The 25653-nt window shown below is 64.5% G+C and overlaps 3 protein-coding genes across 9 annotated transcripts in view; 1 reads left to right on the forward strand and 2 right to left on the reverse strand.

The window, feature by feature from the left end:
• The first annotated feature begins 2848 nt into the window (after positions 1 to 2848).
• On the forward strand, positions 2849 to 4398 carry CHRM4 (cholinergic receptor muscarinic 4). The gene has a single exon (XM_037521624.1). It carries the CDS (start codon positions 2890 to 2892, stop codon positions 4324 to 4326), a length of 1437 nt encoding a protein of 478 aa, XP_037377521.1. The 5' UTR covers positions 2849 to 2889; the 3' UTR covers positions 4327 to 4398.
• A 1145-nt stretch (positions 4399 to 5543) lies between these two features.
• MDK (midkine) lies at positions 5544 to 7541 on the reverse strand. The gene is made up of 5 exons (XM_037521625.2): positions 7480 to 7541; positions 7124 to 7197; positions 6784 to 6951; positions 6512 to 6673; positions 5544 to 5853 (listed from the first exon to the last, which is right to left on the reverse strand). The coding sequence occupies exons 2-5, from the start codon at positions 7194 to 7196 to the stop codon at positions 5828 to 5830; spliced, it is 429 nt and encodes a 142-aa protein (XP_037377522.2). The 5' UTR covers position 7197; positions 7480 to 7541; the 3' UTR covers positions 5544 to 5827.
• A 1109-nt stretch (positions 7542 to 8650) lies between these two features.
• The window catches only part of DGKZ (diacylglycerol kinase zeta), a 39725-nt gene continuing 22722 nt past the window's right edge, over positions 8651 to 25653 (reverse strand). For 3 of the 7 annotated variants that reach the window (XM_037522376.1, XM_037522374.2, XM_037522378.2), the window contains exons 2-31: positions 20203 to 20311; positions 19835 to 19930; positions 19461 to 19535; positions 18282 to 18338; positions 17966 to 18034; positions 17069 to 17140; positions 16846 to 16962; positions 16671 to 16742; positions 16292 to 16387; positions 15991 to 16073; positions 15826 to 15886; positions 15599 to 15712; positions 15373 to 15513; positions 14747 to 14825; positions 14516 to 14571; positions 14308 to 14370; positions 14142 to 14215; positions 13935 to 14046; positions 13378 to 13577; positions 13116 to 13216; positions 12926 to 13005; positions 12765 to 12834; positions 12592 to 12632; positions 11881 to 12020; positions 10990 to 11021; positions 10711 to 10754; positions 10082 to 10202; positions 9967 to 10000; positions 9626 to 9725; positions 8651 to 9393 (exon numbers count right to left, since the gene is read on the reverse strand). In XM_037522376.1, coding sequence (XP_037378273.1) covers positions 9277 to 9393; positions 9626 to 9725; positions 9967 to 10000; positions 10082 to 10202; positions 10711 to 10754; positions 10990 to 11021; positions 11881 to 12020; positions 12592 to 12632; positions 12765 to 12834; positions 12926 to 13005; positions 13116 to 13216; positions 13378 to 13577; positions 13935 to 14046; positions 14142 to 14215; positions 14308 to 14370; positions 14516 to 14571; positions 14747 to 14825; positions 15373 to 15513; positions 15599 to 15712; positions 15826 to 15886; positions 15991 to 16073; positions 16292 to 16387; positions 16671 to 16742; positions 16846 to 16962; positions 17069 to 17140; positions 17966 to 18034; positions 18282 to 18338; positions 19461 to 19535; positions 19835 to 19930; positions 20203 to 20311 — 2626 coding nt within the window. In that variant the 3' untranslated portion in view covers positions 8651 to 9276. Of the gene's footprint in view, positions 9394 to 9625; positions 9726 to 9966; positions 10001 to 10081; positions 10203 to 10710; positions 10755 to 10989; positions 11022 to 11880; positions 12021 to 12591; positions 12633 to 12764; positions 12835 to 12925; positions 13006 to 13115; positions 13217 to 13377; positions 13578 to 13934; positions 14047 to 14141; positions 14216 to 14307; positions 14371 to 14515; positions 14572 to 14746; positions 14826 to 15372; positions 15514 to 15598; positions 15713 to 15825; positions 15887 to 15990; positions 16074 to 16291; positions 16388 to 16670; positions 16743 to 16845; positions 16963 to 17068; positions 17141 to 17965; positions 18035 to 18281; positions 18339 to 19460; positions 19539 to 19834; positions 19931 to 20202; positions 20312 to 20632; positions 24067 to 25653 lie in introns of those variants that run through there. The other 4 variants (XM_037522375.2, XM_037522377.1, XM_037522381.2 and 1 more) reach the window with 3 other exon arrangements.

The following is a 25653-nucleotide window of genomic DNA, read 5'->3' on the forward strand; positions in this document are numbered from 1 at the left end:
CGTGCTGCCTGCGGCTGGCACCTTCCCCGGGCTGCCCGGCGCGGACTCCACCTCTGCGGAGACAGGTCGTCTCTGACAGAGACAAGAGGCCTCTCCTCTTGGAGAAAGCTCCGCGGGGGAGCCGACAGGGGATGAGGGGGCCCTACCCAGGCCTCACCTGGCCCATCCACCCCTTGTTGAGGGCTTTGAGGGGAGGGAGGTGGCGCGGAGGCAGGACGCTCCGAGGGATCTTCGGGGTGGCTCCTGGGTGAATCGCACCCCCGCCCCTGCTTAGAAGCGGGACGACTCTGAGCAAGGGAGTTGGCGCGACCCTGCGCTCCGCCGGGGTCGGGGGACACGAGGAGACGAGGCCGCTGGTGCAGGCCGCGGTGAGGATGAGTCCCTGACTCGGAGGCCCCTGACTCGGAGGCCCCTGACTCGGAGCTAAGGCTCAAAGCCGGGAGCCACTGTCGTTTCCATAGTCGGCACCTCCCGCCCCATTCGGAGCCCGCTGGCCCGTGTCCCGGCCGCGGGGGTCACGGAGACTTTCCCGGGCCAGCTCCCGAGCCCTCCCGGGGGAGCCGAGGCCGGCGGCGGCCCGCGGGGCTCCTGCCCGCTCAGTTCGGAGAGTCACGCCCGAGGCTCCACTTCAGAGGCCCCCAGAGCCCGAAGGGGCCCTAAGATGGGCGCCTCTGGCCTTTGCCCTTGACTCATCCGTGACCTTGGGGGAGGGCGCCGCGGTTCTGAGCCTCTCCAGGGAGCAAAAGATGTGGGAGGGGCGGGCTTGACCCGCCAGGCCCAGAAGCTGGGTCTGTGTCTGCGACGGAGGATTAGGGGCCAGGCTTGGTGGGGGAGGGGTGTCCCCTGGGCTCTGGGCTCCAGCCTCCGGGGCTTTCTCGGGCTGGGGCTGGGATTTGGTTGTGGATCCGCAGCAGCTGGGGAGGTGCCGCAGGGTGGGGGGTCCTTTCTATTTTGCAAATGAGAGAGGTGAGGGCGCAGCAGGTGGCTCTCTGAGGCCACCAGCCCGTCCCCTCCGCCTGCAGCCCAGGCTGCGGGTGAGCGTCCCTGCCTCCACCCCCCGCTGCCTCTGCCTCTCTTTCTCTCACACACAGACGCACAGGATTGCGTAGACGACAGCGTGCTGCGGGCTGGCAGGGCTGTGATGGGCCCGTGTGCGTGTGTAATGGGGCCCGTGTTGGCGGGTGTGAAGGAGGCTGGGCTGAGCACCGAGCGCAGGGGCGTGGGCCTCCCTCACTGGCATGGGAGAGGAAGAGGGGAGGGCGGGGGCAGGGGGACCGCGTGGGTGGGGGGGAGTGCAGGCTCCCAGGAGGGGCTTTGTGCAGGGTCTCCAGGTGAGGCACCCCTAGGTGTGTCCCGGTGGGCCAAGGGGTGCCCACCTGCAGGGGCTGACCCAGGCGCCCTCTGCAGCCGCTCCTCTCTCTCTGGGGACCCTCTTGTCACCTTTTGGGTTCCCAGTCAGGCCGTGGGGCTGGCCCGGCCCTTGGGAAGCCGTGCGTGTCCTTGCTTCTGTGTCCTCACCGGCAGGGCTGAGTCTCTGGATGCCTACAGGCCCCAGCTCCCCACCACACCCTGTTCCTCCACCATGTCCTGGGCTGGGGTGAGGGCTTAGGTTGGGGATGCTGCAGCTGCATGTACCTCCCTAAGCCTCTCCGCATGGCCCCCTCACCCTCGGGTTCTCATTTCCTTGTCATGTCCTCCTGTCTGGGATGTGGGGGACCGTCCCCAGCTGGCGTCACTGGCGTCACTGGCTCCTATGGCTCTCTGGCCTCTTTGCAAGAACCCTCAGCTCCGGGACAGCAACTTGGCCTCAATTTGCTGCAGAACTGTGGCCAGGTTATTTAACATCTCTGTGCCTCAGTCTCCTCGTCTGTCAGTACCGAAAAATAACAGTAACTCGTAGGGCTGTTGTGAGGATGAAATGAGTTAATACAAAAATTGTAAAAAGTGCTTGGCACTTAGGAGACAGGAAGTGTAGCTGCTAACTAGCCAACTCTTGCCTCTGCCCCAGAGCCTTCTGTAGGGACCCCCCCCCCCCGGCTGTTTTTTTTTTTTTTAAGATTATGCACACAAGAGCTGGGGTACAGGCAGAGCAGGGAACAGAAAAGACAGGCTGGCTGAAAAACACTGCTGCAGGGAGCAGCAGGCGCGACAGGAGAGGTCTGCCGCGCCATGTGGGTTGCTCCCTGACTGACCAGGGATGTACTCGTGCTGCAGTGGCTGTGGACAGCTTCATAGTGCGGTGCTTGACCCTCAGGCCACCAGGGAGGTCCCCCGGGGCTGTTTTGGTTAAGAAACTCAGAGGGGGAGAATGAATGAATGATGCTTCTCAAGAGCATCCCATGTTGACCTCTAAGACCCCTGGCCCCCTCTCGGTCCCCACTGCCCCCCCCAGCCCTTGGCCCACACTGGCCTCTGAGTCCCATGCAGGCTTCCTTTCTCCCTCTGTTCGGCGTAGCTGCCTCCTTATCATCCAGACCACCCGCCTCCTAGGAGACTCTGTCACTGATCACCCAGCGAGGAACCATCGAGATCTGCCTTCTGACTCACTAAGCCATCACCCGGCCTTGTTTTCCTTCCAGCACTTTTTTTGTCGTTGTTGCTCACGGGTTTGCGTGTCTCCCATGAGAGTGGGAGCCGAGTATCTCGTTCACTTCTGTAACCCCCAGCCCTGGAATAGCGCTTGCGCATAGTAGGCCCTCTGAGAAAGGCAAATCGTATGCAGGCAAGGGAACTCCTGGGCCGGAGTTCACGGAGACGCTGCGGGGTGGTGTTCCTCCATCACCTTGGCTTCAGTTTACCTCACGTTACCCCTCGCATCCTCTTCAGTGTTTCACCTCTTCCGTCTCTCCTTCCTCTTCAGCCGCCGCCCGCCCACACCTGCTAACCAAAATGGCGAACTTCACACCCGTCAACGGCAGCTCGAGCAACCAGTCTGTGCGTCTGGTCACAGCCACCCATAACCGCTACGAGACCGTGGAGATGGTGTTCATCGCCACGGTGACAGGCTCGCTGAGCCTGGTGACTGTCGTGGGTAACATCCTGGTGATGCTGTCCATCAAGGTCAACAGGCAGCTGCAGACGGTCAACAACTACTTCCTCTTCAGCCTGGCGTGCGCCGACCTCATCATCGGCGCGTTCTCCATGAACCTCTACACCGTGTACATCATCAAGGGCTACTGGCCCCTGGGCGCCGTGGTCTGCGACCTGTGGCTGGCCCTGGACTACGTAGTGAGCAATGCATCTGTCATGAACCTCCTCATCATCAGCTTTGACCGGTACTTCTGCGTCACCAAGCCCCTCACCTACCCAGCCAGGCGCACCACCAAGATGGCGGGCCTCATGATCGCCGCCGCCTGGGTGCTATCCTTCGTGCTCTGGGCGCCTGCCATCTTGTTCTGGCAGTTTGTGGTGGGCAAGCGGACGGTGCCGGACAACCAGTGCTTCATCCAGTTCCTGTCCAACCCGGTGGTGACCTTCGGCACGGCCATCGCGGCCTTCTACCTGCCCGTGGTCATCATGACGGTGCTGTACATTCACATCTCCCTGGCCAGTCGCAGCCGAGTCCACAAGCACCGGCCCGAAGGCCCCAAGGAGAAGAAGGCCAAGACCTTGGCCTTCATCAAGAGCCCCCTGATGAAGCAGAGTGTCAAGAAGCCCCCGCCCGGAGCAGCCGCCCGGGAGGAGCTGCGCAACGGGAAGCTGGAGGAGGCCCCACCGCCAGTCCTGCCCCCTCCGCCACGCCCGGTGGCCGACAAGGACACCTCCAACGAGTCCAGCTCAGGCAGTGCCACCCAAAACACCAAGGAACGGCCACCCACAGAGCTGTCCACCACAGAGGCCACCACGCCCGCCACGCCTGCCCCTTCCCTACAGCCTCGGGGGCTCAACCCAGCCTCCAAATGGTCCAAGATCCAGATTGTGACGAAGCAGACGGGCAACGAGTGTGTGACAGCCATTGAGATCGTGCCTGCCACGCCAGCTGGCATGCGTCCGGCGGCCAACGTCGCCCGTAAGTTTGCCAGCATTGCCCGCAACCAGGTGCGCAAGAAGCGGCAGATGGCGGCCCGGGAACGCAAGGTGACGCGGACCATCTTTGCCATCCTGCTGGCCTTCATCCTCACCTGGACGCCCTACAACGTCATGGTCCTGGTGAGCACCTTCTGCCAGAGCTGCATCCCTGACACGGTGTGGTCCATCGGCTACTGGCTCTGCTACGTCAACAGCACCATCAACCCCGCCTGCTATGCCCTCTGCAACGCCACCTTTAAAAAGACCTTCAGACACCTGCTGCTCTGCCAGTATCGAAACATCGGCACTGCCAGGTAGGCAGGCAGGAGTGCCACAGGAGGTGCTGCCGGCCCCGTGTGTGTGCTGGGGGGCCACATGGCTCGGCTGCTGTGGGGGAGACTTGGAGGCACCGCCGGTGTTCACGTGTGCTGGAGAGAACTGAGGTCCTTGAGGCCCCGTGAGGCTCGAGGAGGCGCTGACTGGATTCGGAGGCCGGATCTCTGCTCAGGCCTTAGAGGGTCAGTCTCAGGAAGCGCCTGCGTCAGGACCGCCTGACCCGTCTGTTGCCCCGCCTCAGGGAGCTGGGGGCACTGGCCTGCATGGGTACCTGTCCCACCGGGACCGACCAGCATGGCCTAAAGGACGCACATCTACAGGGGAGCAGAAACCCAGGATCCCCTTGGGAGGAGCAAAGGGGTCAAATGCTTGGACCCAGGAAGGGAATGGATGGGTAGGGTCCCCCATTCTGTGTAATTGGTGCTTTCTGCTCCCCTGCACCCTGCATGTAGGCTCAGCCCCTCCTCCCAAATCCCCCTTCAGGGGCAGAAGTCTCCCCTTGCTGCAGCTACTCAGGCAGGCTCTGGTTGGGTGGGCAGGCAGGCACATGGGAGCGCTGGCAGGGTGCCCCCCACCCCCACCTGCCTGGGTCCTGTTCAGGACAGACCAGTTGAGGTCAGGGATTCACACCCCGCACCTGAGGTGTGGCTCCCGTGGGGGCCCACCTTATTCTGCAGTGAACCCCGCCTCACCCAAAAGGAAAGTTTGTCTCAGGTCACAGGAGGGTGGGGCTGGGGCCTGTGCAGTCTGGTCCCTGCAGCTTGGCCCGTGGATGGGTCATCAGGAAGAACGGGGGTGGGCGTGACCCACAGACTTCCGTGACGGGGAGAGGCAGGCCAACCATCCCACATTTCTCCCAGTGGGGAGAAGCTTCCTGAATGGCAATGGCAAAGAGAACTTTGACTAGGTGAGGCTGATGGGAGTGTCATTTCTAGCGAACCTCCCAGGTTCCCTACCCCGGCCGGAGACCTCTGGAGAGAAGGGGACTGAGCGGCTTAGGGGACTTGTTGGGGGTGGGGGGGCACCCTTCCAAGGGTTAGTAGGGGACCTGGAAGAAACTTTCACAAATGCTCTGCTATTTCCATGAGCTCTGGGGAGCACTCACCGCCAAGCGCCCAAACCCCAATTCCCTCCACCTTTCTTTGCTCCACACTCTCCCATCCCCCCCCAACAAATGACCACAGCGAACTCCCTGGGAAGGGCTTTTATATATTAAAAGAAAAGCTTTTATTGGGAAAAAAGAAACACACTTCGGTTTATTTCTTTCTTAGTAATGGCATCATTGTGGGGAAGAGCAAAAGGGGGGGCCGGGGAATCAAATCCCTTTGTGGGGAGGCCCAAGCTTCCCAGAACCCCTCGCCCCCCCCCAACTCTGGGCAGGGAGTGAGCGGGGAGCCGCAGGGCATGATTGATAAAGCTACACGAGCAGACAGAAGGCACTGGTGGGCTTGCCCGGGCCGGGGCTCCAGGCGTCCAGCTGGGGCTAGTCCTTCCCCTTCCCCTTCTTGGCTGGAAAACAAGAAAGACCAGGTGAGCGGGGCTGAGGGGACCCGGCAGAACCCCCTCCTCTCATCGGGGAAAATAAAATTCTGCCCCCTAGTGGTTTTCCATCATCTGACCCAGAGGCGGCCGGGGTGGGGGTGGGGGTGGGAGTGGGGGTGGGGGGGGGCAGCGAGGGCGGCCATTATGATGCAGGATGCTCCCCGATCCCCCAAGTTAGGCTTTCACTTGGGATCAGAAACCTTCCGGCTGGGGGTTCTGTCCCGGGACAGCAGCCCTGCACAAAGGCCTCAGCGTCCTCACTTGCTAAGTGAGAAGCGTCAGCTCTGCCCGGGGGGCCTCCCCCCGCGGCGGGGAGTCGGAATGAGCCCCGGGACAGGGAGGCAGGGGCGAGGCGCCCCCCACCGTGCAGGAAGCCGCCCTCCCAGGACAACCTGCCTGGACCCTAAGCCCAGCGCTCCAGCAGCACGTTGTGCCAGCCCCAGAGCAGGGCCAGAGGGGTTCTCCATCTCCCGAGCACCTTTGGGGGCCCCCCGAGTAAGTGCCCGTCGGAGGGGTGCAGAGACGTCAAGAAGAAACTGGTCAGGGTCCAAACTTCAGGCTAACCATCCCCCTCACTGGAAAGGGGGGGGTCAGGGTCCTGCAACACCCTCCCCCCCTCACTGACCTTTGGCCTTGGTTTTGGTTTTGGGGGTGCAGGGCTTGGTCACACGGATGGTCTCCTGGCACTGGGCATTGTACCGCGCCTTCTTCAGGGTGCCTTGGCGCGCTTTGGTGCCTGTGCCCCCATCACACGCTCCCCAACTCTCAAACTTGTACTTGCAGTCGGCTGCAGGGAGAGCGGCGCGGTCATGGGGGCGCCGCCGGGCCCGCCGCCGGGCCGCCCCCCTCGGCGAGGTTGTGCCCCGGGGCCTGCCCTCCGCCTGCGCCCCGCCTCACCTCCGAACTCCTTCTTCCAGTTGCAGGGCACTCTGCAGCGGACGCGCTGGGTCTGGGCCCCGCAGGTGCCCTCGCGGAAGCCCGCGCCGCAGTCCTTGCTGCTGGGGGTGCAGGGTCCCCAGGTCCACTCCGCGCACTCGGCCCCCGGGCCGCCCTTCTTCACTTTGTCTACAACGCGCGGGGAACAGAGTTCAGGGCCGGGGCGCGGTCTCCCTCGGGGCCCCCTTCCTGGGTCCCGGGCGCCTTAGGGTGCCGGCGGCCCCCGCCGAGGTCGCGGGGCTCCACTGCCAGCCTCCAGCCCGGCTTCGCTCTTGCACCCCCGCGCCCCCACCCCCATCACCTTTCTTTTTGGCCACAGCGGAGGTGAGCGCCAGCAGGGCGAGCGCGAGGAGGAGGGCGCCTCGGAGCTGCATCCTGGGGAGAGCGCGGGTCAGACCCCCCGCCCGGGCCTTCCCCCGAGGGCCGCGCGCACGGGCCGCCCCCCCCCATTTTCCCGGCGCAAAGGGCCGGCCCCTAAGGTGGCGGCCGCACGCCTCGAGGGGTCGGTCCCCCCGCCGGCCCGGGCGCCCCCAGGCGTCACTGCGGGGATGCCCGGCCCGGGACGCGGCTCAGACCCCCACCCCCGACCCCACCCGCGCGCCGACAGCGGCCCCACGGCCCGGCCCGGCCCCCCGCGCCCCGGCCCCGCGCGCTCACTCGCTCGCTGCCCGCGGTGCTCCGCTCCCTCCCGCGCCGGGCCCGTCCCGTCCCGTCCCGCTCCGGCCGCCGCGGCCCCTTTTGTCTCCAGAACCGGTCTGAGCCGGTCACATGGGCCCCCGCCCCCCCGAGGAAGGGCCGCCCCGCCCCCTCCCCTCGAACCCGCACCGCCCCCAGACCCGGGCGTCCCCGCCTCCGCCCCCGCCCCGCGCCCCAGCCTCTCCGCCCCGCGCCCCTGGGCCCCCGCCCCGAGTCCCCGCGCTCCCCCCGGGCCGCGAGCCTGTCCCGCCGCGGGACCCCCAGCCCTGGCCCCGACTAAGGGTTCCCTGGGCCGCGGCCCCAGCTCTCCGCCCCCGCGGGCTGCCCTTCCCCCCGGGGCGCCCCCCTCCCCTCCCCTCCTGGCCGCGGGGCCTCGGGGCGGCGGAGCCCGCGGCGGGGTCACTGTCCCGGCGCCCCGCGCGGGGCCCGCGTGCGCAGCCCGTGGGCGGCTCCGGCCCTGAGCCCGGGTGCGCTTTAGCCCCGTCGAGGCCCGGCCCCTCCCCCGGGGCGGCGCGGCTTCTGCGCCCCCCGCGCCGCCCCCCGCCGCCCCCCCGCACCTCGTGCGCGGGCCGCGGCGCAGCGTCGTGCCGGGGAGCCCGGGAGCCGGGGAGCCGGAGCCCGCAAAGGCGCGCCGGGCCGGGGGCGGGGGCGGTGGGGGAGGGGCCCGCGGGCCGGGCTTGGTGGTTTGGATCGACAGGCGCCGTCTGAGGCGCTCCAGGCCCGTCCCGAGCCCCGCTGCAGTTACCCGCCCCTCGTGACCCCGGGGCCGCGGCCTCGGGGGCCCCGCGCCGGACGCCCCAACAGCGGAGCGAGTGAGGCCTGCGGGAGGGGCCGGGCCGGGCCGAGGGGCGCGAGAGCCGCCGAGCCCCCCGCCCCCCTCTTTCGCTTTCATTGTTGCCGTCCCGGCGGGAAGCGGGAAGCGGAGGACGCCGGCTCCTCCCCTGCCACGCGGAGCCGGACCGCGGGCCAGAGGTCAGGCTGCGGGCGGGCCTCGGCTCAACCCCGGGACCGGGCCCGGGTCGGCAGATCGAGCCCCGACGGCGCCGGCCGACCCCGCGGCATCTGGAAGAACCTCGGCCCTGCCCCCCCCCCAGCCCCACAAAAAAGAAAAGCACAAAGGAAAAAAATCCACTTTACTGAGTCATACCCAGCTGTAAACATCTCACCGCGCGCCCCGCCCCAGTCCCCAGGCCACAAAGTCCCCAATGAAATGACTGGGTGCAGGGGAAGGGTCACGCGGTCGGTGCCAAGCAGGTCAGCGGGCAGCGAGTGCAGCGGCCCCGCGTCTCCCGGAGGAAGCCCTGGGCGGGTGGGGTCAGGGCAGCCCGGGGTCGCGGCTCCCGGGACCCCGAGCAGGGCTCGGGAGGTCTGGGTGGCTTCGGAGGCTGTCCCGCCGGCCTCCGGCCCTTCCGCCCTCCCCCCGGGGCCCTCATCTCCCGGGAGGGCAGTCGCTCCGGTGAGGGTGAGGGCCACCCAGAGTGACCCAGTCTCAGCCCCTGAAAATCCTGCCCAGCCCAGTTCAGTTTCCTGTTCCCCTGTGAGCCACCAGGTCAGGTTGGGGCCTCCCGTGCAGGTGAGACACCCCAGCTTCTCAGAGTCCAGCCTGGGCGGCTCCGTAGCGGGCGACACGGGGCTCCTTCCCTGGGGCATGGGTCCCCCCGTGGCTGTCCCACTGGAATGTGGCAGTGAGATGGGCAAGCAGGGGGCTCATCCTCTGGCCAGCCCAGGCCCCCTGCTGCCCCAGCTTTGGCCCCACAGCTACACAGCTGTCTCCTGGTCCTCCCGCTGGATCATCTGGTAGTGCTGCCGGTTCTCCAGGTAGGCGGCCAGCTCCGTGTCCTGAGCCTTCTCAGCCCGCTGCCTGGGAGTGTCACCCTGCAACAGGGAGGAGCAGGGATCAGGCTTAGAGGCCGGGCTGCCGTGGGGAAGGGCGGGCCTTGCTGGCCTGGGCAGCCCCACCCCTGCCAGCTCAGGTTTCTCAGGGTCTGGACTGCGTCTGTGCGACAGCTTCGAACCCCGAGGGGGCCCCTTCCTACACAGCGCGAGAGTGGGAAGGGGCTGGTGTGTGTCTGCGAGGACTCCCCGCCGGCCCTGCTAGTCTGCTCACCTGCTGGTCCGTCTTCATGAGCGAGGCCCCGGCCTCCACGATGTAGTGGCAGATGGTGCGCTGGCCCAGGGCCGCGGCCTGGTGCAGACAGGTCTCCCCGCTGGGGGAACAGGCATGGCTGTGGGCCCCAGCCAGTCCTCGGGGCCCTCTGCCTGTCTCCCCCGAGGGTCATCGATTGGAAAGGGCAGGAAGTTTGGGGCCCTGGGGCAAGAGGGGTGGCCCAGAGGATGAGCGATGTGGCCAGGAAGGGTGCACGGGATGTGACGGGCCAAACGAAAGGGGCCATATGGAGACAGGCAGTTTCCGGGATCACTAGGGCTCCCCAAGGCCCAGTTACTCACTTTTCCTCCACAGCATCAAGGATCTCCGAGGGCGCTGGAGGAGAGGGGAGGGGAGGTCAGAGGCGGGCGGCCTCCCCTCCGCCCGCCTCGGCCCTGGCTCGGGGCCCCAGCTCACCGTGGTCCAGCAGGTAGCGGACCACGTCCTTGCTGCCGGCGCTGACAGCGTGGTGCAGGAGGGTGCGGCTCCGCTCATCCCGGTGCATGAGGTCCCCCCCGGCTCGGTGCAGCTCCTGGAGCTGAGGGGCAGCAGGCAGAGCAGGGCTGGGGTTCCACAGGGCTGCCCTCCTTCCAGTCACACTTGCCCCCCAACTCACAACCCAGGCCCCAGGCCTAGCAGCAGCCTGCCCCCATCCTCTGTCCCTAAGGGGCCTGTGGTGGCCACTCTGGAGTGTCAGGGGACGATGGGTCTCCCCCACCCCAGCAACACGGAGTCTCCGGGATCCCTGCCAACCAAGCCCTGCAGCCTGTGGTTCCTCCAGGACTTGCTCCTTTCTGGACACTGGGGACAGGCCGAGGGAGCCGGGAAGCGCCCACAAAGGGACAGATGTGGGCTGGACAGGGACAGGGCAAGGCAGAACGGGACAGTCACCATGGAGGTCCCGCAAGAGCAGACCCACAGACAGCTGCTGCCAAAGTGATCAGCTCTCGGCCCAACCCGGAGGCCTGTCTCCCCAGTGTTTGGGGGCTGCCTGGAGGAAGATGCTGGGAACCCCGGTGCTAGTACCATACAGAAATCTCTAGTACCTTACAGAAGTTGTTCCTCTTGGCAGCCTCAATCAGCTCTTCACCTGCACGGAACACCTGCCCATTACTCTCTGGGATGGAGGCCGTGCTTGTGTGGGTGCATGAACACGCGCAATGCACCAGTGCAGGGGGGCAGGCTGCGGGGCATGTGTTCCAGGGTCTGGTGGTGGTGAATGGGGCCGTGTGGACTTTGACAGCTAGGCTCCACCCTGGCCCACCCACCCAGCTTCACTCCTAGGACCCGGGAGAAAGGAGGGGTCCTGCAGGGAGAGGCCTCACCTTTAGGGGGTGCAGCATCCCCTGGCAGTGACCTGCAAACAGAGCAGGGTGAGATGGGGCCCAGCTGCAGCACAGGCCCAGCTTGTCGCCCTCCCAGCCCCAATAGGGGGGCACCCTTGGTTCTTTCAACAGTTTATTGAGTGCCTACGACATCTCCAGTGCCGTCTGGGGCGCTGGCCATACAGCAGTGAGCAGGACAGATGAGGACTGGCCCTCATGGAGCTTACATTCTAGACAGGGAGACAGGTGAGCAAATAAATAAGGTGTTTCCAGAGAGCAGGCGGGACTAGGAAGACGAGACAGGAGAGGGTACTGTAGTGCAGCTTCAGACAGGGGCCCAGGAGGACACCCAAGCCGAGACTTGAATGTGTGTGGGGGCCTCTGTGGAGGTGGGGAAGGGTGTTTAGGCAGCAAGGACAAGTCCAGAGCTGGCAAATTTGAGGACTCAGAGAACCAGGGTCAAGTGGGGCTGCAGGGGAGGGAGGCCGCTGAGGCCCCAGACCACAGGCTGCAAATGAGGATACATGACCGTGGTGGGGGGTGTAGAATGGGGGGTGAGGGCTGGAGGCCGTGGGTGTGGGGGGCTTGGGTGGGTGGTATGCTTGGATGTTGGGGGGAAGCTGACAGACCCGCTGAAGGTGGAGGTCGTAGGGTGGGAGCAGAGAAGTCACGGAGAAGCCCAGACCTTCAGCAGCGGCGTAGCCTCTGGGCCGGAGGGCTGCTGCGCTGGGCTTTGGTCATGTTCAGTTTGCTGCCAGGGAGTCCGTGGGCAGGCAGCTCAAGGGATATGGGTGTCTGGCACGCAGGGAAGGGGCTGGCACTGAAGGAGATCCAGGCGCTACGGCTTACGGAGGGGCTTAAGCCAGTGGACTGGCGAGGTGAGGGACTCACCGGGGTGTGGGTGAGCAGGGTGAGGTGGGGAGGGGGGAAGTGGGGGTTGGGAGGTCAGGCCGGGCCGATGCCCCCAGCAGCTCGGGGTCCAGGATGTAGATCTCGTCCTGGGCGATCTCGGTCACATAGTTGAGGTGCTCCTGTGGACGGGAAGGCAGGGCCAGGGGTCAGGGCCTCTCGGGACAGCCCGTGGGGGCAGCGAGGCCGGCAGACCTGGAGAAGCCCCTGCCATGAGCCTGCATGCCGACAGGAGGCAGCCAGGTGCGCGGCCCTGCCAGTCCCTTCTTCCCGCTTAGCTCCTCTCCTTTCTGGCTGCCCCAAGCCCAGCCCCTGCCCCTGCACGTGGCACCCAGCAGCTTGCCAGCCTCTCCCCACTGCTAAGCCTTAACCCGGGGGGCCTGGCCATTGGCAAAACGTGCCTTTTTTTCCTGTGTCTCCCTGGATGGCACCTGGGCTTCAAAAACCTGGCCCCCAGCCCCCATCAGCCTTTCTGGGATACGCCAGCTCCTTTTCATCTTGGCACATCCCTGAGTACTCCAGCCCGGAGGACCAGGCCTCCTCCAGGGACATGGAGAGTGTGTGTGCGCTAGCGGATCTGAGGACAGGGTGAGCCTGTCTGTGGAGGGGGGACTAACAGGGATGACTTCCCAGGAGTGGGGACCCCCAGTGCCCCGGAACCAGCCCTGGCTGGAGCAGGACTGTGAGGCTCACCTGGGCCCGGTCAATCCTGTAGAAGCGACTGGCAGTGGTGGCTGTGGGGAGACAGTTAGTTGGCTGAGGATGAAGGAGGCCCTTGTCCAGGCCCACGTCTTCTGCTGCCCCAGCCCAGGGAGGGGCAGGACTCGGCCTGGGGCTGCCACGAGCTGGCCTTTAGGGCCACTCACCATCCAGGAAGCACCACTTAGGAGACAGTTTCTGGCACGTTGGGGACTTGGCTCCAGCACCTTCCGGCTCCTGTGGAGAGAAGCAAAGGCCGGGGCTGGGAGAGAACAAAACCTGGGCCGGTGAGAGCCGCGCAGGGCAGGCTCCTGACCCCCAGCCTCACCTGCTGCAGCCTCTCGATGTGGGTGCGGCAGTGCTCCAGGTCGCTGTCTCCTGGGACCACCACAGTGCCCAGTGGCACAGCTGGAGGACAGAGCAGGCTCTCAGCAGGGGCCGAATCCCCCTGCCTTGCCCTCAGGGAATTCCACAGCCTCAGCACCGCCCCTGGCCCCTCAGCCCTGCTCGCCACTCACAGGCCTCCTTGAGCTGCTCCTTGTCGTAGTGCAGGGCCTCGTAGTCGTGCATGCTGACTCTGCTCACCTGGATGCGCAGCTGCTCAGGCACCGGCTGCTGGCTGAGGGGCGGGAGCAGTGCGAGGGGACTCAGCCGGGGACTCAGCCTGCCCCTGCCAGTCCCTGGCCAGGCTCCAAACCAGGCGTGCCTCCCAGCTGCCCTGGGCGGAGGGACTTTCCAGTGGGGGAACGAAGCCTGCCTTGTGGCCAGGGCAGAACGTACTCGCTGTGCAGGGGCGCGGCGCTGCGCCGCTTGGCCTTCTGCACCATGGTGGCTTGGTTGCGCAGGGCAATGCGGATGCGGGAGGCGGCCAGCTTGCAGGGCTCGCCGTCCACCTGCACCGGGATGGCCTTGGACGTGGTGAGCACCACCTCTCGGCACTGGGTCAGCCGCTCCCCGTGCCCTCCCACCTGCAGCGCTGCCTGCGGGCGCAGAAGGTGTAGGTCAGTGGCCAGGGCGGTGGGGCCCCAGACTCTGCTACTCTGCTCCTTCCCGAGGCGCACTGGCCAGAGGACAAGACACGGGGGACCCCCAGATGGAGAGCAGGGGGTGTGTGATCCCCTACTCAGAGGGGGCTGATGAAGGTGTCCCCCTGGGGATGCACGGGGAGAAGTCGAGTCACTCTTAAAGCATAGCAGGGAGGAAACGGTAAGCTCGGGGCCAGAGAAGGGAGGTGAGGGTAAATTCCCACACCCCGGCCAACAAAGGAGATGTGGGTGATCCCCCTGCTGTCTAGGGGTGGGCACAGCACAGCTGGGGCCACGCGCGGGCTCACTCACCAGGGATGTCATGGTGAAGCCAATGACCTCGAGGTAGCCATCATCATGTCGCTGGGGCTCAAAGTCGTGGTGCTCGCCAGGGTGGCCCCAGGGCATGGTGCCTGCACAGTACCTGGGGTGGGGAAGGACAGGCTTCAGCGGCCAGTATGGGGCAATGGAGACAGCAGGCCCCCCCCGCCCCCGGCCCCGGCAACCACTGTTCCTCACCTGGGGATGTTCAGGAAAACAATGCACTGGGGTTTCAGGTCCTGAATCTTGGGGGTCAGGTCCATCCCGTCACACTGGAGGCAGGGACAGGGGAGAGGGTTGAGGCATTCCTGCCAAAGTGGGCCTGTCTTTGCTGGGCCTGCCCACTCTGGGTGGCCCCACTCACCACCACGCGGATGTGCTTTGCCAAGTCCTTGGAGCTGCCCATCAGGAAGTCAGAGAAGGCTGTCTGTGAGAGAGAGGAGGTCACCATCTGTGGCAGGGGCTTTCCCTCACCGCTGCTAGGCAGGGGTCTCCCGGCCTGCCAGGCACAGGAGGGGGCGGGGGCAGGGACGGCAGAATAGCGGGAGGGAGCAGGCGGACCCGAGGCTCACCCCGGCATAGAACATCTTGTTCCGAAAGCGGCTGTTGAATTTCTCTGGGTTGGCCTCTGGGTGGTGACAAGAAATGAGGGACAGTCACTCTGGGTCTGCTGGGGCTCCGTAGGCCGGGGTAGGGAGGGTGGGCTGGGAAGGAAGGCCTTGTACTCGGCGGGGCAAGGATGACCCTCTGGGGAACAGCTAGTCTCCGTCCCTCCCCGGCCTCCTCAGCCAGAGGCTGCCAACCTCGTGACTCGTGAAACTCCAGGGTGACGTGGGCGTCAAAGCCCAGGCTGAAGTAGTTGTTGAAGACGTCCAGGGGCAGCTGGAAAAAGGCAAGGGCCGGCATGAGACATGGTCCTCAGACACCCCCTGCTCCGGGCGGCCTGTCCCAGGCCTCACAGCCGCTCGGCCCGTGCGTTTCCAGAGGCCTTTCCCACACGGTGAGCAGAATACACCAGAAAGCTCCTCCCCAGCTCTCCTGCCATGTCAGGGCCTGCCCTGCGCGGACCCCTTGGCTCCCTGAGAGGCTCCATGAGGCGCCCTGGACACCCCTCGCCCGGCTGACGCTCTCTTCCCCGGCCTAATGCCCCCGTGGCCCTCCTTCCCGCACGGAGTTCCCTGCGGGGCTCGGCGGGCTGGCCGGGGCTCCTGCTTGGACCTGGGCGATGGGCGCAAGCTCAATCCAGGCTGAGCGGCTGAGTCGCAGCTCTCCTGGGGGGCGAGCGCCATGATCCCACCGCACGGACTGGGGAAACAGAGACCCGCCCAAGGTCCCAGAGGCGTGAGCGGGAAGCAGGGCCCAGCCCCAGTCACCTGGGGAGCCCAGACACGAGGCCCCCAAGCCCCTGCACCCTCCCCAGCCGACCCACCCGGTCCGTGGCTCCCTCGTCTCGCTCCTCGGGCCCTGCCTCCGGGTTGGGCTCAGCGCGGAGGTCCCAGCGGTCCAGCTGCACCACGTTCCCCTCCTCCACGTGGGAGAGGATCTTGGACACGGGCTCGTCTGTGTAGCCCTGGCGGGAGGAGGCAGGGGCTGAGCTCCTCCTGGGGAGAGGCCCTGCCACCCCCAGAGCCACGCGCCCTCTTGTGGGCGCTTACCCCACCCCAGTTGAGGGTGCGGGCCAAGTCATTGCCGGTGCCCAGGGGCAGGATGGCAACAGGGGGCGGTGGTTTTAAGCGCAGCTGGTCCAGGGTGGAGAGGATCCAGCCGACCTGCGGAGCAGAGCAGGGGAGGCCAGGTGAGGCGGTGGGCCAGGGCCAGGGCCCAGGCCAGGGAGAGGTGAGGGGTGGGGGAGAGTGGGGGGCAGGGAGTCCCCTGGACGTACTGTGCCGTCGCCCCCGCACGCCAGGATCCGCAGGTTGTGCACTTTGCGGTACATCTCCAGCCTGGGGTCAGAAGACAGGAAGGAGGTCGGGGTGTGGGTACTGTACCCCGAGGGCCAGGTAAGCCGCCCCATGCCCCCCCCCCCAGAGCCTTGGCAAATACTTACGCCTCCTTGGGCCCTCCCTGGCTCAGGTCAAAGACTTGTCGGGGATTGAGATACCACAGGAAGGACTGGATGATCTTAGCGCCCTGGGGGGGTCAAGGGAGAGCGCTCAGGGGCGGGGAGCTGAGGTGGGGAGAAGGCAGGGAGAAGGATGTGGCTGTGGGAACCAGGCTCAATAAGGGGTGAGGGGCAGAGACAGGATGGGGTTTTCTCAGGCTCCCTGGGGAAGGCGGGTGGAGCGGAAGCCTACAACAGGACTTGGGAACAGTTGTGGGGCTCAGTGGAGAGGGGAGGCTGGCCGTACCTGGTTGCCCCCACTCTTGGGGTTCACAAACACCAGCAGGGGCTTCATGAGGGGGGACGGGGTGGGCCTGATGATGAAGGGTCTCCAGCGGCCCTCCTTGGAGACACAGAGTGCCTGTAAGGCTCCATTCTGTCCTGGAGGGCCCTGCCCATCCTCAGTGGTGCTCTTGGGCAGCCCCTCGTATGCCACCTCTGGGCCTGACCTTACAGTGGGCCTGGCCACAGAGAGGTTGCTCAGATCTGATCTTCCCCCTCCCCAGGGTCACAGCCCAGGCTGCCCCACTGAAGGCTGATCTGGCAGCATCAGCCCCGGGGCTTGGTATTCCAAGAACCAGACCGCTCTCTGCCCCGCTCTAGTTGCCCATCCGCCCAGGTCTAACCTCAGGCCCTTTCTTGCTAGATTTCCTCTTGAAGGATGCCCTCTTTTTCTTCTTGCTTGCCTTGAGGGTATTCTGTCAAGGAAGGAGGGGTGTTATTGGCGATAGAAGTGCGTAGGCCGGGGTGGCTGCCAGACCCCAAGTGGGTAGGGGCATCAAAGGTGTGGGCAGGACTCACCTGGGGCCTGCGGGCACGGAGGATCCAGGTTGGCGGGATGACCACTGCGGCGTGGACCCCCAGGGAGCACGGCTCCTCGATCTGCTGCAGCATGAAGCAGGACACCTTGCTGTGGTACTAGAGGGGAGGGGGGCGTGCTGAGCTGGGCTAGTTGAGACCTGGGGCCCTACTCAGCGCGGTGGCGGCAGCGCGGGGTCAGCCTGCAGGGCGGGGCACCACTCACGGCTTGCTTGCACCAGGAGCAGCTGATGGCTACGATCTCCTTGCTGTGGAAGGTGAACTTCTGCTGGAAGCCCTAGGGGGGCACAGGGAGGTTGCAGCACCCAGGGCCAGGCCCTCTTCTGTTGTCAACCTCGTTCCGTCCACAGAAATGGAACACATTTTTAAAAATAAATCAACTCTAAAATAAGCCCCTAGAGCCGGAGGCCTAGTCAGGGGCCTGTGACTCTGAGGTTAACGGTGCAGCACTGGGTGCTCAAGACTGCTCTGCTGGAGCTGCCACCGCGCACTCCTGACTCACAGCCCCTCCTACCTGACCTCGCACCCCGCCAGGCCCCACACAGTCCTTTCTGCTTCTCCTAGCACCTGCCACAGTCACTGTCCACACTGACTGAGGAAGTCCTGGGTGCCAGGCACTGTGCTGGGCACTACAAATAAATACAGAAAAAAGCAACAGGTCCATAAACCTTTCAGTGCCCACCTTTCAGACAGGAAGCAAACAACCATTCAGTGAACGAAACCACTTTGGGCAGTGCTGAGTAGGCCGCCTCAGAGTCTCTAGGAACCACACTGTCCTCCGGGAGCCCCTGCCCAGCTCTGAGCTCCCGACCCAACGGGTGCTCTGTAAATACTGGTTCAGTTATCGAAGGAGTAGTCTGTGAGACTCTCAAAGGGCTCCCTCACACTGCCCAGCAGTCCAGAAACTCTCCTCCCGGCTCCCTGCTCAGTCCAGAGACCAAGCGCAGGGTCAGGGTGCCTGGGAACTGACTGGGCACGACGGCCGGACAGAGCGCGAGCCCTGGACTCTGCACTCCAGGGACGCGGTGAAACCACACTGGACATACAGCAGTGGGGTGGGGGGCCCCAAGGGGTGGGGCTGGTGGGCGGCAGAGCCTCTCACCTTCCCACAGTGCCGACACTTGCCATCCTGGCGTCGCCTGTGTACCCAATGGTGCCGCACGAAGGTTGGCTGATGGAGGAGAAAGAAGTATCAGTGGAGTGAGTTAGGGGTGGGGGTGGGGGGGCACCAGCCCTGAGCCCTGCGCTCCTCAATAGATCAACAATGAAGGATGGGGCTGTTTAACCCTCCCTTGGGCTCAGCTCAGCCCTACACGCCAGGGCAGCCGAGAGCCCCCTGGTGGCACTCTGGAGACACTGCAGAGAGGCCCGCTCGGGCGAAACCCACCCACTGGCCACCAACCACCCTGAGCAATTACCTCACGAACATTCCTGGAGCCCGATTCCCGGAAGGATGGCTTGCAGCGGAAATTTATCTGCAAAACATGGCAGTGACCACCAAAACATCAGTCTCTCTCTTCAGGGTCAGGCACATGGCCACCCCCAGCAGGAAAGGGTCATTCAGACCCATCCTCACAAGGTTGGAGGCCCCAAATCTTCCCAGGAGCCCTCAGAACATGACACATGCTCCTTTCAGAAGGCCTCCTGCTCACTAGTCAGAGGAATCTTTCTCTGGCAGTATTCTGGGAGTTTGGCATCCCTTTCCCCCCTGAAATGGCACCATGGTGTCTTCACCCTCTATTTCCCCTCAGCCTCCTGCAGTCACAGCCTAGACACATGCAGGAAACCTGATCCTGTTTGCAGTCTGGTACTGATTGGTGCTGAAGCCCTTCGGGTACTTAGTTGAACCCCGGTTTGATTTTCACCTTAACCTGTAATGCTGCGTCTCCAATGCTGGGGGCTGCATGTGTTTCTCTCCTCCTAATTGTCCTGGCTTGAGCCTTAGCAAAATTGTAGGGAAGCCTCACTCTGTGTCAGGGCTGGGGAGCAGCCCTTCTTAGCCTTGCGCATTGACTCCTCGTCCTATAGGCCTTCCCCATGCTGACAGGGGTTTCTGCTGCCTGGGGAATCAGGATGGGGGTGACAGCCCTCTGAGCCTCTGCCTGGACCCGCCCGCCCAGCATTCTCTCCATCTCCCTCTGCCCAGACACGCTCGTGGCTGCAGACATGCTGTGGGCACTGCTCCTGGGGAAAGGTCTCTACAGGGGCAGTGTGCAGGGCACACAGCCAGGATTTGCAAAAGGGACTGGCCTAGCCACACTGAGTGATGAGGCTTCAGCAAGGCCAGGCCGTCTCTAAGTGTCAACCTGGATACTGACAAAATGTCACGGCTACTGCGTTAATTCATCCCCCTGAGTTAATGGTGCATGAGCCCCACTCCATGCCGGGCTTGATCTGGGAGGTTGGGGTAGAGCAGTTAATACAGGGGGAGGTGTGATTCAAATGCAGGCCTTTCAGCTCCCGGATCCATGCCTCTTCACCACCGCGGGCACTAGGGCACCCGTGGCAGGTGGCACTCAGGTAACATGAGTCTCTGTGTGCGGACAGGTGTGTGTGCCGAGAGGGGAGGGGCAGGAAGGGCTGAGCACCACACTCACCTTTTCCAGCTGCTCAATGCAGGGAGTATGCACCACAATCTTGCAGGCGGCACACTTTCTCCGGGACACTGACTTCTGCTGCAGGGAAGGAGGAGGGGTCCCTGAGGCACCAGGAACCTCCATCCAGGATGCTGCCCCAGGGCAGGCAGAGAAATCCATGCATCTGCCCCAGGTGCACCGGGGCCCTCTGTGTACACTGGGAACCCCGAGTCTTGACTCCTGGCCTCAGGACGCAGCGCCCTCGCCTCTGCTCAGGTCAGCCTTGCTCCCCCCGCCCCAGGAAGAGCCGCAGCTGCCCGCCCGCCGGCTTCGGGCCTCAGGCTGCAACCTGCGGCTCCACCACCAGGGGGCAGCACGCGGCAGCGTTCACTCACCAGCATCTTAGCTACACAATACTGCTCCCCAACATAGCAGAAGTCCCCCGACACGTTGGTCTCGAACCAGATGTGCTCCCCATACGTCGCTGATTCCTAGATGATGGGATGCGCGTGCTCAGCTCACCACTGCTGCCCAACCCCCGAGTCAGCCGGCCCCGCCGGCCCTGCCTCTCCCCAGACAAACCTGCTCGGCCACCACAACCCCGACTGCTCTCCCCACCGGCCCTCCTCAGCTCAGCTCCGACCGGCCACCCCAGGAGGCCTTCTCAGACCCCACAGGCCCATGGAACCTCCACCCCCAACTGCTACTGCGGCCCAGAGCCCAGCAGGGGCCGAGCCCTGCGCCCCCAGCACCCGCCACTCACGCTCCAGTCCACGGTGCTCCGGATCTGCCGCTCTGGCTCGCCGCACGGGGCTCCTGGGGCGGGAGGAGGGGGTGCCAGGTGCGGGAGGCCCGACTTGGTGATGGCTTTCCTGCAGAAGAGGAGACGGCTGAGGCCAGCTGCACCCATGTTGACTCCGCTTCCTTCCCCCTCACCTGGGATCGCTGCCCTCGCTGTGGCCACAAGCCGGGGCCAAGACACGAAGCAAAAGGAAGAGCAGCGGCCGACAGCAGCCCAAGGGGCTCAAGAACCCGTGCGGGAGACTCAGCCCTGCTGGCGTGTCCTGGCTTCTGGACACCACCCAGGGCTGTTCCCAAGCAGAGCGCCCTCCAGCCAGGCAGAACCTAGAGCCCTCGTCCAGACAGCCCCTGGAGGCCAAACCACTCGCCCTGCGGGCCGCAGCTATACCTACGCAAGCAGGGCGCTCCAGGCCTGGGGTCCCGGCGACTTGCGCCGCAGCGCTACCTGCCGCCGGCGGGAGAGCGGCCGCATGCCAGCTGTGGTGCCCGAGGCTCTTCGGCCCCCAGGGCCAGGGTGCTGGCCCAAGGGCCGCTGCTGGCTGAGGCGCCGATAGTAGCCGTGCAGGCCCCAGAGGGTGGGATCGCACGCCACGTCTGCCGGGAGCAGGTGGGAGGAGGCGCGGCGCCGGCGCAGGCAACGAGGCATGGGCAGCAGGGGCCGGGCAGCATGGTGGGGGGGCGGCCCGGCTCTCTCGGTGCCCAGCTGCGCAGCTCCTAATGCCACAGCTGGCACATCCTCCCCCTGGGGCCCCTTCTTCTCCTCCTCCTCCTCCTCCATGCCCACCAGCCGGGCCAACAGCAGGGGTGAGCTCAGAAGTTGGGCCCCTATGTTGGCCGACTGTGTGGGGGACACCTCATCTACGATGAACCGGGGGTTGTGGGCAGGAGGAACGGTGCTGGAGCGCCGGCGACTGGAGCCCCAGGTCCCCATGCCGCAGCTCAGGAGGCAGCCCTGCAGCTGTGCACTGGAGCGGCGCCGTTGGACCAACGAGGCGGAGGCCTGCCCAGCAGGGGAACGGCGCCGGGCCTTGCCCGTGGGCAGCCCCACGCCACTGGGCCTCCGCTGCCCCTCTCCGGGACCTGGGGCCTTCCGCTGGAAGTGTCTCTTAAAGAAGGTATCCATGGCAGGGGCAGGCAGGTGGCTGTTGGGCACAGAGACCAGGCGCATCAGGAGCCAGGTCAGGTCATGGCCCATCCTATGCCCAGGAGCCCATTCACAGCCTCTGCCCACTGAGCAGAGAAGGGGCACTTGGGAGGAAGGGGGGTGTCTATGGCTTCTGACCTCTGTATGTGAGGTGCTCGACGGTAGCAAAGAATCCTTGGGGGGCCCACATTTATAACCCTTAGAAGTACTGATGCCGTCCCCAGTTACACCGCAGGAGTGATGGGTGGTGGTGGTGGGGGCCTCCCGCTACACCTCCCGCTTCCCCTGTCCAGGCACCATTATCCGCAAAGCCCCGGCCTGAAGAACTTAGACTCGCTTGCCTGAAGCTGATGAAAGGAAAAGAAAAGGAAGCTGGAAGCTGGGGTTCTGGATGCCAGTTAGGAACTGGGCCTAGACAGACAGGGCCGGGACAAGGCTTCCTCTCTTGTCACCCATAAGAAGCAGGTTAGGGTTATTAGGTGCCCTCGGGGACGTGGCATGAACTAACCCATTACAATAAACGAGGCTCTCTGAAGAAAACTAAGGACACCCCTACACCCCCAGCCACTGAACAGGGCCTGGCTGAGCATGGCACCTAGACACGGAGAGGGTCTGAAGTCCAGTTCAGGGATTCAAGGACTCTGGGAATGAGGCCCTCAGAACTGGAGGGGCAGCTGCAAGGGAGTCTTCACCCAGGGACTCAGTATGGGAGGCCACGAGAGGCTTAAGCCAAGACCAGAGCCCTCTGGATTCTGAGTGCGCGTGCATCTGAAGCTCAGGGGCTGACAGTAAAGACCGTTCCAGCACCAGATGCCCTCTCGCTCCCTTCTAAAGAGGCAGGTGTGCACATCCCACGTGTGGAAGTCCTCGGTGAGGTCTGAAAACCCCTCCAGCTCTGCCAGCGAGGGACCTGCAGCTGACCTTGGAGCCATCCTAGAAACCCCAATGCTCAAAGTCTAAACACTGAGCTGCCCAGAGCATCCCCCGCGGGCCTGCTGGTGACCATCCTTGCTCGAGCCATCTGCTCTTGGCCTGTCTGACCCCAGGCCTTCCTTCACCCCTTCACCTACTCCTGCTGTCCCTACTTAACACGCTGGGGGCATCTGCCCCCTCACCGCTCCCTAGCAGTGGGGGAAGGGCAGGAAGCCCTCTATGCTTCCAGGGGGCAGGGGAGGCCAGTGTCCCGCCTTCAAGTGCTCTCCTGTGCCCTGGCGCCACAGGCAGGCCCAAGTCAGGGACATCTGCTTGGAGAAACACTTCCACTTGCAGGTCTGGCAGAGGTCAGGGTGGTGGCTGGGATAGAATGGGGCTTGAGGGGCCAGACCAGCCTGCATGTCTGGGGCCTGCCCATTTGCTGCTGCCCTCTGGGTCCTGGCAGACAGTGTTGGGCTGCAGCCCTGATGGGCGCAGGGGGACCGAGAAGTAAGATGAGTGGTGGCCATGGCGTCTGAGCTGCTGTGACCAGGGAGCATCAGAGGCAGCCATCCTGGGAGGCAGTGTTGGAGACTCACAGGCTCCTGGTCTCGGCCTGTCACAGACCCCGCCCATGCAGGTGACAGGGAGAGGGGGAGGGGGTGAGCGCCGGGCAGGGGAGCAGGTACCGGCAGAGCTCTTGGCTTCCTCTTAAAATCACTATCATTGCGCTGACACTGACCGACTGCCCCCCACCCCCTATCGCCCCGGGTTCACCGGCTGCACCGAGCCCTTCACAAACATGTCATCATTTTATAAACCACAATACCCTAAGGAATGGGCATTGCGTCATGCCGTGTCCCTGAAGGGAAACTGAGGCACAGAGCGGTAACTTGCCCAGAGTGCACAGCTAGCTCGTCTGGACACGGTCCATGCTGGAGCCGAGCGTCTCTGAAGGCCAGGCTGAGCCCGAGACACAGTGGAGAGTAGCCTGCGACGGGGCAGCGAAGAGAACTACGATGACCATCATGGCTGCATGTGCCGCACGCCTCCTGTGCCCCGGGCTCTGCGCCGTCACCTGTCCTCTCATGCCCTGTGAGGCAGGCAGGACCAGTGGCTCCATTACTGAGCTGAGGAAAGCGAGGCTTGGAGTACAGCGACAAGGTCACCGGGCCGGTCGGAGACAGAACTGGGGCCTGGACGCAGGTGTGCCCGCCTCAGTCTGCTCTGTGTCCCAGGCCTGAGCCCGGAGGCCTGGCTGCCCATGGCTGCCAGGCACTGGCCTGCCAGCTCTCTGCAGGGTGTCGGTTTTCTCCACCCGTCTGGTCAGGCCGTCCTGTGACAGCTGCCCAGCCTGGAGGAGATTAGTCACCCGGACACACCGCCTGATGCTAGTGTCACCCAGAAAACAAAAGGCCACAGTCAGTGGGGGGAGGTGCTGCAGAAGCGCTGCAGGTGGCGGTGAGGGCTGGGCCCTGCCTGCTGTCCCAGACCCACACCAAGAGGGACCCGGGGAAAAGGCCACTTGCTCGCCTCTCTCATGACACGGGGCAACCTGCAGGTGCCCCACAGTGCCCTGGCCCGGTGACCCTGCTGGGTAGCCCCAAATAAACATCTGTCCAGGAGTCTCCGTGGTTGTCTGAGGGGCAGTCGCTTTGAGCGGGGAGCAAGGCAGGCTAGGGCAGTCCCCTCACGGGCCTGCTGCCTTTTTGTCCCAGGAGCTTATGAGACTGGCTGATGCGACATTTGCCACACACTCTCTCCCAGGCACCCATGCCTCTGCCTCCCCTGGCCCCCTCCCACCAGCCCCCTTGCTTCCTGTTCCTCTGGTCGCCATAGAAACATCTGTCCTCTGGTCAGCAACTGCCTGACTTCTGACTTCCTATCTCTGTGCAGGCTTCTCCTGGGTCTGGTCAAAAGCTCAGGCAGGCTCAGGTCTGCTGCAGCCTTTCCTCTGCCCGAGCCCGGGGCTTTTGCCCACAGCACAGATCTGCGCGGCGGCTTCTTCTCACCTCACGCTCCCTCACCTATGACACACCACACAGTCTGTGCATCTAAAGGTCACTGAGGAGGCCCCACAGGTTCTGACACCAGAGCAGAGCAAAATGGCTGCCCCTCAGCCTTCTGGTGGGGGGCTTGGGGAAAGGCTGTCCCTCCCAAAGGGCACAGGGTGGGAAAGGACTCATGGGCCCCAGCCAAGCCCACTGCCTGCCAGGGCCTGGGGAGGTCCGAGGTGCCACGGATGAGACCAGCTCAGCGCTGTCTGGCCACACACCTTGGGTGGACCGACCAAGTGGGGTGAGCGGGCATGAGGGCGCCTGCTGGAAAGGACAGGACAGGAGTCCCGCCTCCTGGCCCACACTCTCACACCCAGGGGGGTTTTCAAATGGAAAGACCAAGGGTTCTAGAATGCTGATTCTGCCATCGCTTCCCTGAGCTCATCAAGGCACCTGAGTCTATTTTCTCATCTGCAAAATGCGGGTGATGCTACCTAGTTCAGAGGTTCTGATGAGATGATGGTATAAAGTACCTGATGGTACCTGGCAGAGCAGGGGCATGGCAGGGCCCAAAGCCACAGCAGACCCCGGGATGTGTGGATCGTGCCACCACCTGGAGTTTGTCTCTGCCTGTGGTGGGGGGGTGGGGACCCAGAAAGGGAAGCAGGAGTGCCCAGGGTGGTCACCACCCCACCACATGAGGAACAGAGCCCTGTAGCAGGAGCCACCTGGGTGTCTGCTCATGCTGGGAGGAATGCCCTCTGCCCTGATACCAGGCTTGTCCCCGGGAACCCCGCTGCTCCAGAAGGGCTCACCAGGACACCCCATGGCTCTCCTCCAGAGTGCCCACCCCTCGCTATGCATAAGGCCCCACAGCCGGTCCGCTGCGGAGGCTGGGAAAGCTGCCCTACTTCCAGCAGCCCCAGAGCAAGGGCCTGGAGAGGCAAGCCCCCTGGGGAGGCAGCTCTGCTCCCACAGCCCCTGGGTCAGAGGGAAGGAGGCAGGGACAGCTGCAAGGGAGGCCTGCCCGGGGGGCTGGTGACTAAGGGGATCTTGCCCAGAACAAAACAAACACAAATGCAGAGCAGGAATGGGGGCAGGCCAGACTGCATGGTAAGGAGGTGCCAAGACAGGGGCTGCTCTGGCTTAGGAGGCAGGGGCTCCACCTCCACCTTCCCATTCCTTTCCATCAGCCTCAGGAGCCTGGCAGAGGAGGACCCTCCTCTAGGGAGAGTGGTGCCTGGAGCCACCCTGATCTACCCCTCCCCAGACCCACCCAGTTAGATACAGGAGGGAGGAAGCAGAAGGTAAGGAAGGGTTGGGGGAAGCCCCTTTTGACCTGATCTGGAAGGTGGGCGAG

Source organism: Talpa occidentalis, unplaced genomic scaffold (genome assembly GCF_014898055.3).
Source record: "Talpa occidentalis isolate TD23 unplaced genomic scaffold, MPIMG_talOcc4v2.1 talOcc4.3, whole genome shotgun sequence".
NCBI classification, from domain to species: domain Eukaryota; kingdom Metazoa; phylum Chordata; class Mammalia; order Eulipotyphla; family Talpidae; genus Talpa; species Talpa occidentalis.